General features: G+C 44.7%; 1 protein-coding gene across 2 annotated transcripts; it reads left to right on the top strand.

The window, feature by feature from the left end:
- The first annotated feature begins 1,005 nt into the window (after positions 1-1,005).
- BCL10 (B cell CLL/lymphoma 10) lies at positions 1,006-9,157 on the top strand. Of its 2 annotated transcripts, none has more exons than XM_025215757.1 (3): positions 1,006-1,128; positions 1,836-2,124; positions 6,099-9,157. In XM_025215757.1, the coding sequence occupies exons 1-3, from the start codon at positions 1,126-1,128 to the stop codon at positions 6,461-6,463; spliced, it is 657 nt and encodes a 218-aa protein (XP_025071542.1). In that variant the 5' UTR covers positions 1,006-1,125; the 3' UTR covers positions 6,464-9,157. The 2 variants fall into 2 exon arrangements, with proteins under 2 accessions (XP_025071542.1, XP_025071541.1); XM_025215756.1 differs by having other exon boundaries at positions 1,080-1,121.
- Positions 9,158-10,880: the final 1,723 nt, after the last annotated feature.

Here is a 10,880-nt window from a genome sequence, read left to right as displayed (position 1 = left end):
ATCTGGAAATCTGGCACCAGGGCAGTGGTGCCACTGTTCCTCACCTGCCAAATTTCCAGACCCTATGGGTGGGTTGATGCTGCGCTGGGAGTTGACCATGCATGGTCTAGTTCATAAAATGTTTGCCTGAACATTGCTGCCATAGATGGAACACTGCTGCCCCTCTTGGAAAAGTAAGTTCTTACCTTTTAGTAAAAAAACATTTTCTTCTGTCTTCAACTGCCTCTTGAGTCCATTTGTCTCACACTTGTCTCCTAGAGCGCAAGCATCTGTGTAGCCCCTTACTTTATTTAATTCTTTCTCTTTGCCCACCCCCTTCTCTCTCTCTCTCTCATTTTTCCTGAATTGAGCAAGGAAGCTTTGAGAGGTATTCAACTTGGTAATCAACAAGTGGTGTATATTTGAGCCCCTTTTAACTTCCATACAATAAAAAATACTAACAGAGAGTAGTGAAATAAGGTCTTGCTTCCACTCTACTCCTGAAGATGCAACTCAAAGTGCTGTGTGGAGGAGTGAAAGTATGATACAGATGACAGAGAATGTCTTTGCTTATGAAGAAGGGGAAAGAATTGTGGTTGGTACAGAGACAAAGAAATGAGACATGAGGCATTTTTCATTAGAAATAAGACATAGTTTAAGGATTAGAAAAATTGCTTAAAATTCTCTCTTCCACTTTCCAAAAAACTATAATATTAGATACATTCTGTGATTTCTCTGATATCCTCTATATGTGTGTATGTGTGAGCATGAGAGACTTATTTTTTAAGCCAAAAGAAGAACAATTTATATAAGGTAAAAATAAGGAAAACCCATGTGCCTTTCCATTCCCACACCTATGATGATACTTTAAGGACCCACTGTCCCTCCTTTGAGTACAGTGGAGAGGGAGAGAGAGGAGAGAGCATGCATCAGCATACTTTACACATGTGAAATGTGGCCTTGTTTGACTGTTTCTGTTTGTGTAAAATTGGAATTTAGTTTGCATTTCTTTTCTTTAAGGCACAAACGCAATGCAGGCCCAAAGCCCTAAATAACAATTTTTACCCTAGTAACATAAGTCAGTTCCCCAGCAGCAGTTACTTCGTGGTGGAATTATGAATCTCCGATATTACACTGATATTGTAAATGGTAAATATTTATCATGTTTTTAGGAAAGTCACACTGGGCAATGTCATGTTTCCATACTCAAATGTCTGTTTTGAACAGACATAAGTATATAGATTAAAGGCAAACCATCCTTAACCTAGCTCATTGGTGAGGGATTAAGCCTCAATTACCAGTCATTATTGCTGGTTAACATTTAAAATGTATTTAATTGTCAACGGAGTTTGGTTTAATGGAAAATTAGTCAAATGTGAAAGGTTTCTCATGGGTAGATACAGGGCTGTCCCTAGGGGGGTGAATCGGGGCAACCACCCCAGGCCTCACACTTTGGGGGGCCCCGCAGAACCAGGCGGAGAGGCCGCAGCTGCAGTTTAGCCCACCCAGCAAGTTGAATGGCTCTTTGCCTGTTCTGGCCAGAAGCTCCGGCCCCTACCTGTCCCACCGTGTCCGGTGTGCCAGGGCTTTCGCTCCCTGACATACGTATCCTGTGGGACCCTGCTGGGAACATTTCTGGGTAGATACACGTGGCAATACTCAAGTCGGTGTACAGTAAAAGTTACATACGGGAGAAAAAGCCTCTCTGGCTGTTATGTAATGACACTGGGGTCTCTAATTCTTACATGTTACTTGATACACTAGATAATGACATCTCAATTTGACATTTTTATTTTTTAGCGTATTATTTTAAATAAATGGAATATCAGCTAATGCCTGTTCTGTCTTTCTTTTAGGCCTTAGAAAGGATGCGTCCTTATTTATGTGACAAAATCATAGCTGAGAGACACTTTGATTACCTACGATCAAAAAAAATTCTTACCAGAGAAGATGCCGAAGAAATTTCTTGTCGACCCTCAAGTAGGAAAAAAACTGGCAAGTTATTGGACTATTTAGCAGAAAATCCAAAGGGACTCGATACTTTGATTGAATCTATCAGACGAGAGAGAACACAGAACTTCCTCTTAGAAAAGATAACTGATGTGGTGTTGAAGGTCAAAAATGAAAAACTTGAAGCTCTCAAAGGTGAGTTATTTAATAGTAAAGTAGAGGACATTTTGAGGACATCTGTAAAAAGTAAATCAAAAGAACTGTCATGTTACCTTACTATTTTTTTTTAAGCTTTTTTTCTTTGATAGTAGGGTTTCAGCCTTTGAAGCCTTATCTTGCAGGGCAAGGCAGTCCTGTCAGACTTGTACTTAAACCCCAAGGGGCAAGTGTAGAGTCTTCTGTCTTTTACCATGCTAATCATATAGAGATGCATAAGCACAAAAGTGAATTGCGTTATGCTTGGGGATCCTAGTTTTCTCTATTTAAAAATCCCAAAAATCTCTTGATAAAAATTCTAAAATTCTCTCATTAAAAATCCTCAAATCCGTGTTTTTCCATGATTAAAATGAGATGCCATTATATATAGGTATCGATTGAACACAATGTTTTATTGATATATTTACAGTTTTAAAGCAATTTGGAAGCCTGCCAGTGCCTCAGTCAATATAATAAATTCTAAACACTTGTATATTTTGGCATTTGATTTTTTTTTTTAATTTTTTTTTTTTTTTTATCATGGAAAATCAGAGCTCACGGGTCCAACTGCAGCTATTTCCCTCCACCCCCTCTCGCTGCTTTGTGGCACTGAGCAGCCATGACATGTTGGTGCTCCTCACTTCCAACTCATAGCTGCCCACCCCCCACTGCCTGAGCCCCCGGGGGGGGTGTAGGGCAGTGAGTGAAGCATGGGACAGGGGGATGCCTGACCATAGACGATACCATAGGTGACACATCAGGGGAACATTGTGGGGAGGCAGACATGCCCCCCAAGATTTGTGCACCCACAGCAGGACACAGGGCTACAGCCTGGTGAGACTGGCATTGGGCAGAACCCACCTCTGCAGCCCAATGGGCAGGACCCAGCATGAGAAGGTGGAGCAATGCAGGAAGATCTGTTGTTGCCACCACCACCAGGACCCCCGCAACAGTCACATGGCCATGGAGTAGTGCCACACCACCAGCAGCACAACTGATGGACTGGGGGGTGGAGGGATGCACTGCCCTCACTTCCTCCTCCCATCAGCCATTCATATGCCAGGCTGCAGCTGTACCCTGGAGGGGAGGTAGGGAGGGTGGGGAGTGAGGGCGGTCTGCGGAAAGCACTGGTGGCTGTTCCGTGGCAACAGGGTAGAGCTGTGGCATGGCACTCGAGTGGCTGGCAGCCAGAGGAGGTGAGAGCAGGGCTCCCCCCTTCCCCTTTCTCTTCACACTCCCCATTCCATGGCAGCATAGCTGGCACAGGGGTCCCGGTGGTGATGGCAGCAGCCACAGTGAGTCTCACCACTTGGCTCAACCCTCCTGTGCTGGGTCCCACCCGCTGGGCCACAGAGGCAGCTCCTGCCTGATGCCAATCTGGCCAGGCTGCAGCCCTGTGCCCTGTTGTGCATGTACAGATTTGGAGTGGTAATGTCCCCTCATGCCTCCCTAAGATGCCCAGCCCTCCCCAGGAGTGCACACAGTGGTGGAGAGCCACCCCTGCCCCGCCTAGATGAGCTGCCTATGGCTCCATCCTCCTCCCTGGCTGGGCCTTGTGACTGCACATTCCCAGCCCCAGGCACTGTTCCTTGCCCTAGCTGGGCAGTGCCCCAGCCCCAGCTGCCAACCCTGCCCTACTCCCTCCCTTACTGTGAGGCTTGGTGTGAGCCCCCACTGCCTCAGTCTGCCCCCTCTCTCCCCCCCCCACCCATAGACTTGCCTGTAAACAGCTAGGGGAGCTTCTCTTCACCACTGCCTGGCTGTATGGCTGGTCACACGCATGTGTGCATGCACATGGCACTTCATGCATCTGATCAGCCTCCTTCCATGCCCCAAGTAGCCCCTCTGCCAGCCTGCAAGGAGAAACCTGAGGTTTCCTACGTTTAACGAGAAAATCCACGTTTTTCCACAGCAAACAGAAAACCCAGATCCCTAGTTATGATGCACGCAGATTGTGGTTTGGAGGGGGAAGAGGTCTGGGGGGGGGTGGCTTTTTTTTAGTTCAGCTAAATTTGTGAAACTGCTTCCCATGCAAATACATTGCAGAATTTGAGATGGGTGGTAATGTTTTCCTCATGCATTTCCTCTTTAAACTATTTGCTTTTTAAACTGTACCATACCATAAAATAAGCCTGTGAACGCAGAACTTATAAGATCCAACCACTTTAGGAGTTGGTTCTAAGAAGCCCAAGACAGACAAGAAGCTAAATTTACAGTACTGCGACTCAACAGATTTCTTCAGAGTATACTTTTCCTTTGGCTTCACTTAAACAGGCAAGGTCTTGTCCCCAGTGAATTGAACCCAGAGTGATGAATGCCAAAATAATTTGAATTTCATAGATTTCATGGACATTAGAGCTGGAAGGGACCTCGGAAGATCATCAAGTTCAGCCCCCCACCCAAGGGGCAGGAAGTCAGCTGTGGTCAAAGGACCCCAGCAAGATAAACATCCAAATGTCTCTTAAAGGAGTCCAGAGTAGGTGCTTGCACCACCTCTGGTGGCAGTCTGTTCCAGACCTTGGGGGCTCGAACAATAAAGAAGTTCTTCTTTATGTCGAGCCCGAAATGTTCTTGGAGGAGTTTGTGACCGTTTGACCTTGTTATCCCTTGGGGCACTCCGGTGAACGGGCGTTGCCCCAGATCCTGATGCACACCCGTTATATACTTATAGGCAGCCACCAGGTTCCCCCTGAGCCTGCGCTTTTCTAGGCTGAAGAGTCCCATGGCTCTCAGTCTCTCATCGTAAGGCCTATTCTCTTGCCCTCTGATCATGCGTGTGGCTCTCCTCTGGACTCTCTCAAGCTTCTCCACATCCTTTTTAAATTGTAGAGCCCAGAATTGGATGCAGTACTCCAGCTGTGGCCTCACCGAGGCCAAGCACAGTGGGAGGATGTCATCCTGGGGTTTGCTTTAGAAGCATCTATGGACTCAAGCCAGACTTTTGCTCGACATCGAATTGGTGACGCGTATTCATCTTGTGGTCAGTCATGACCCCCAAGTTCCTTTTGGGTTTTTTTTTTCCCCATGGTGGAGTACCTTGCTTTTTTTGGTGTTGAATGCCATCAGGTTTTCGTCCACCCATTTTCTAAGCCATTTTCTGAGCCTGTCTAGGTCAGCCTGGATCACCATGTGGTGACTGCTGCTTCCTACTCCCCCCAGCCCCAAGCAACCCCTTGCAGGCTGGAACACTGACAGCCTGCGAGGGGAAACCTGCGGTGTCACAGGTTTTTCTTCTGTAAAGGAGAAAATCTGTTTTTTCTGCAGCGAAGTGAAATCCCAGATCCCTGCTGATGAGCCATGGTCTCCTAGAAGGTACAGCTTTCTGCAGATCATGAATTCAGACCCCAAGCTAAGATTTCTAAACATTAATTTAAGTAGCCTACTTTTCACAGGTACTGAGCAGTTATTGGGTTTCGTGCTTTTCTTCTCTGCACTTGTAAATAACTGGCTGCTTCAAAGTCGAGCTCCAGTATCTAGATTTATCCACCAGTTTTGAAATCCCCTAATAACAAAGATACCAAAACTACTTCTGAGGTTAAATGCTTGAAGGGTGGTAGAAGGTGGTTCAATCTGTTCAGCTGTAATGCTGTAAAAATCTTGTACTTGCCATTTTTGGGATGAGAAGGTGTGTCGGAGCATGGGAAACCCTGCAACAGAAAGAGGAAAAGAATTGTGATTCTCCTTCTCCCTCCGCTCACCTCCCCAAGACAAATTAGGCTAGAATTCAAGTGCATGGGTTTACAGTGTTTAAGTAATCGATTGCAAAGGGAATTTAACAAATAAAATCAAGGTTGGGAGGAGAGCAGACAGACCTACAAGGCAATCCAAAGCAAGTGATCCCCACAGATAAAACGTTAATACTTGCTCTAGTTGGAAGGCTATTGGAATGTTAATGTCACTGAAATAATAGATGAGCAGAAGCAACCTAAGTATGTAATGTTTCTTAATAAGACTTAATCTGGTTTTTATTGCAGGCCTAAGCTGTAGCACCTGTATGACCTCACTGTATGGAGGAACAAATAATCTTTCTAGGTCATATTCTGATGAATCGAATTTCTATGAAAAAATAAAAGGCAAAGAACCCACCCATGTTTATCTTACAGAAGAAGAGTTCAGTACAGCTGCCTTTATGTCTGCTGCATCTCTTCGTTCAATGAATCTACCAGTTGTGGAAATGGGAAGTGCAGAAAATACAGTTTTCTCAGCCACTCTTCCAGGACCTGGAGATCCTGGAGGACCCCCTCTTCCTCCAGATCTGCAGTCTGAACAACAGGAAGCCTGTACCAGCTCAAGTGACAATCTTTTTCTGCCTTTGAGATCACGTTCTCTTCTACCCTAATGATCTTCAGTGATACTTTTTTTTTAAAGCCTTTTCTTTCAAAGAGCCCACTGCTTGCATAGGTGTGGAAATTGCAAATTGGCACAAATTGTGTGTTTTTTGCAACCCCTCTTTTTTTAAATTAAAAAAAAAAAAAAAAAGCTCTTTTTTGTCTAATAACGTTTTTATTACTTTTTGGAAGCCTTAAAAATGTCACTGGTGCTGTACTTTAGTTTTAAATTGATATTTAGGGTTTCATGTTTTAACCTTGGCTGCAAATACTTGAGCTGCACTACTGGAATCTGCTGTATTGTATATTTTTGTGAAAAATCAAAGAAAAAAAGAAGGCTAAAAAAGAACCCTTAAAAAGCAGATTACTTTAGAATTCTAATTTTCTACTGTTTCTAAATGTTTAAACTTGTTTAACAGTCTTATTTTTCTGTGTGAGAGAAACTCCTGCCTCCACCCTTATGTGGCGCGCTCGTTGCTAGAGATCTACCAAACTTAAGGAGGTAGCCAGCCATTTTTGTGGGCAGATCACCTGGGGCTGGCTGCCATTTTCATGGGCTGAGCATGGCACCGTGCCTTTGGCTGAGGGGCCCCATCAGTCCCACCCCTCCCTGGTGATTGCCATGTTGCCTAAAAACCTCAGCTTAATTAGCCTGATTAAGCCTGGGGAAGCCACTAATACATTTGTTAAGTGTGGATTAGTGGCTTCCCATGGTTTAAACAAGGTAATTAAGCCACAGTTTTGTGCTATCCCTAAGCGGCAGGCTCTGCAATTTTGGTGGGCTTGCTGCAAAAAGGAACCCCCCCACTGCCCCAACCTGCTGGCAAGCAGAGAAAAGGCCAGGAAACCCTGTAGTCTTAAACTGGGGGGCAGGGCGGCAGATCTGCTCGGGGCAGATGTGGAGGCAGCCTCTGTGCCTCCTGCTGCAACCAGACCTGCCTTGCCCCTCTCCCTTCCCCCTGTGCTCTAAGACTGCAGGGCTTCCCAACCTTTTCTCTGCTTGCCACCAAGTTACATTTTGTAGCAAGCTTGCCAAAATTGCAGAGCCTGCCCAAAACTGCAGTTTCCGTAAACATGGCACAGTCGCAATTACTTTAGGTCCCTACTCATTACCAAGCCAGAATTTGGCCCTTCTGTAGCAGTATATTGATGCTTATTTCCAAATAATTCTGTTTAGTTTTCCAAACTCTTTTATCCAGATAATATGAAAGTGAAAAGTATGCAGATATCACTTTAATTTGGTTTAGCATATGCTAAATATGCTTTCACATGGCTCCAAATCATGTTTTTTATGTAATATATCAAAATAGCTGGCTTGAGATGCACTTTTAAAATGAATTGTCATGAATTCTAGAAAGGAATGTAAGGTACTCTGACCACTCTAAACTACTCAGAAGACTGAGGGGTTGTTTGCAGTCCGGGTAGTTAAATTCATACCATATAGTAGCACATTTACATTGCACGTGGCTTAGAGTCCAAAACATAGTTTTAAAATTATTTTTAACATGGGAGAGTTCTCAGATTGCCAGATATGGTACCATGTGCTTTACACCTCTTCAGTTCTAATACTTGCTTCATAAAACTGACTGATATGATCAAGTGTACAAATGCAGATTGAAGCTTAACCTTATATATGCAGTGAGAAAAGTGCTCTTACTCAGGCATATTTTAAAGGACTGTTTCAGTTTACTGAGTTCAGTTAAGCTTGGATATTTAAAATATTCTAATGCTAGTATAGCACTATTGCAGGAGTGTTCTGCTTTGTCAGAAGCCTGCATTTCTTTTCTAATCCTGGTTCTGGTGTTGTAGAGGCCTAAAGGAGGCTGATGTCTTGGGCCTCAGCACAGCCAGCAGAGTGACCTGTATATGTGTGCAGGTTGGTCAAGATTAAGGAGATTATTCTGTGGAAACATCTCAAGTATATTAATGAAGAAGCTTGCATGTGACAACAAATACGGGCTCTTATTAGTGTATATAGCAGTCCTCTTCTGTTTCCCATCTATTTAAGACATGCTGGGATAGATTTTTCAGTGATACTCAAGTACTAACTGTAATGGGCATTATATGCTTAAATACCTTTGAAAAAAATTGATCCTTTGTGTCTGGTTTTAAAAAACCTGCAGATCCCATTGACTTGGGCTGGAGTTGTGGATGTTTAAATGCCCCTCCAATTTGAACATTCCAGGTATGTTTTTTATGAATTATGCAGGTAATCTCATAATTTATTTTGGAGTTCCCTTGTTGGAAGAGTTTGTGGAACTTGTGCTTACAAACTAAGTCTGGATCTAATCCTGAGAATTCTCTTGACTTCCAGGGACCAACCAATGCCCTTCCTCTTAAAAACAGAAAAACTTCTTTGGGAGCAGGAGGAAATGCATAGGAGCTGAGGTGCTTAATTTTGGATAAGATAATGTTCTGTGATAAATTCGTCCCCTCCTACCCCCTTTTGGAATTTCCTTAAATCAGAGGGAGGTTGGGACCCCTCATAAAGCAAGAATTATGTATCAGTTCAAGATGGATATTAGTTAGGTAAAAAATCTCGAACAAATATCTGTAACAAATACGATGTATACTGCACAGTCTACATGTACAGTGATCGCTGTTTAAACAAATGTATATAATGTGACCAAATACTTGGAATTGGTGTACTTTTAGATGTGAAATTTTTATCATAAGTGAAATAAACATTTTTGCATACTTGTCTATTTGGTACTTCTCCACAACTATTATTTTAAGAATTGAAATAAATAAATAAACGTTGTCTTTTGGGCTGAGGCGCCCACACTAAGTACCTATATATTTTTTGCAACAGGCTAATTTACCTGGTTTAATTTAAAGAACAATGCAAGAAAATGGTGTCAATTCTGTGTCAAAGAACAGATGCTTATGGGGAATTAGGCATCTAATTGCTATAACCTGATTTGACTGAAAAAATGTTAAGCACTCACTGATCCATTTGTTCACCAGCTGAACTTCTCCTGCTGTTGGAGAGAAGGTGAGGGGCTAGAAATTAATAGCCTGTGGTTGTTGCTTTTAGGACTGATGCCTAGCTACTATGAGCCTATTCCCTTATTTAGCTAGAATAATTTTATTCAGATGATAAAACCACAAACCTTCAAGCAAGTGGGAAACTAACTGGAAAAGGAGCAGGTTGCAGTGCATAAGTTAGCATAGGAAATATTCTGCCAGAGGATGTAGAGTGGGAGTGCTCTATAGCCTTCTGAGTCAGAGCCATGTTCTCTGGCCCACAGGGCTCTCCATGGGTCCAAGAGTTTGGTAGTAGGGGTAGTGGCAGTAGTAATTGCTATGCCCCCGCTGCCAAATTTCAGGACCTGTGGGACCCTGCAGGCTGCTAGATGGACTAGCTGTGCCACTCCTGCCCCAGGGCAAAAGCTTGAATACAGCTGTGGTAGAGTCAGTGCATATAATTGGGTGGATTCTCAGTAGGGCTATGCAAAATTTCGCCTGGTGTTTTGTTTCGAAGCTGTTTCAATGTGTTTTGCGCTCAAAACAGTGAAAGTGAAATGAAACAAAAGCCTTCAAAACAAAACAAGGGCACTCGAAGCGTTTTGAAAGTTTTGAAACATTTTGAGTTTTGAAGTCAGGTTTACTTAGCTTCAGCACCAGTCCCAGCTGGTGGCAGCAGCAGCCTCCTGTGATCCAGCAAGTAGATGGGGGACTTGCTCGTACCCCCATAGGGGCTGTGCTGGACTGCTCCCGGGGGTGCAGGCCCCCGATCTGCCTGCCAGATCACAGGAGGCTGGTGCTAGCAGCGGTGATCTTCCCCGCACCGAGTGCAGAGTAGTAGTCTCTGAGCGAAATGTTGAAACAGAGAAACAGTTTTGATAAAACAGAACAGTGCTTCAAAATGAAACGACACTTGATTCGAAACACTTCCCTGGAAGTGGAAGTGCTGTTTTTGCACAGCCCTAATTCTCGGCTGCCCTGAGGGACCCCGCAAGCCAAAGGAGTTTGCCCGATCCAGCTCTTACATGTGACGCCCCCCTCTATAAAGCATCTGGTATTTGGAGAGCGGGATATGTTTCCATGCAGTGAGATGTGCTTTGATTCGAGGAGCAGGAGGCACCGAGAAGGGTTGAGCTGGTTCATAGCTTAGGTCTCTCTAAAGAAGGTCCTGGTTACCGTGGGCGGGCAAGTGCAACCGCCTCGGGTTTGGACCTGCCCAAACTAGGGGAAATGTCTCAAGAGAAACGTGCAGTTGCACAGCTGACCTCGGGCGGACTGAAGCCTCCTAGCGGCCGGGGAGGCGAGGGGGGCGCACGTGGCAGGCAGCGCTGCCCGGCGGGGTCACGAGCTAAGCCGGTCTCCGGCCTGAGCTCCCGTTTCTCTGTGGCCCAAACAGTGAACACGAAGGGGCGGCCTCCGCGACGGCTCCGCCCTGCCAGCGGGCCGAGGAGGAGGCCCAGG

This window comes from Alligator sinensis, unplaced genomic scaffold (assembly GCF_000455745.1).
Source record: "Alligator sinensis unplaced genomic scaffold, ASM45574v1 scaffold32_2, whole genome shotgun sequence".
Lineage (NCBI taxonomy): Eukaryota > Metazoa > Chordata > Crocodylia > Alligatoridae > Alligator > Alligator sinensis.
This window is presented reverse-complemented; position numbering and strand designations above follow the sequence as displayed.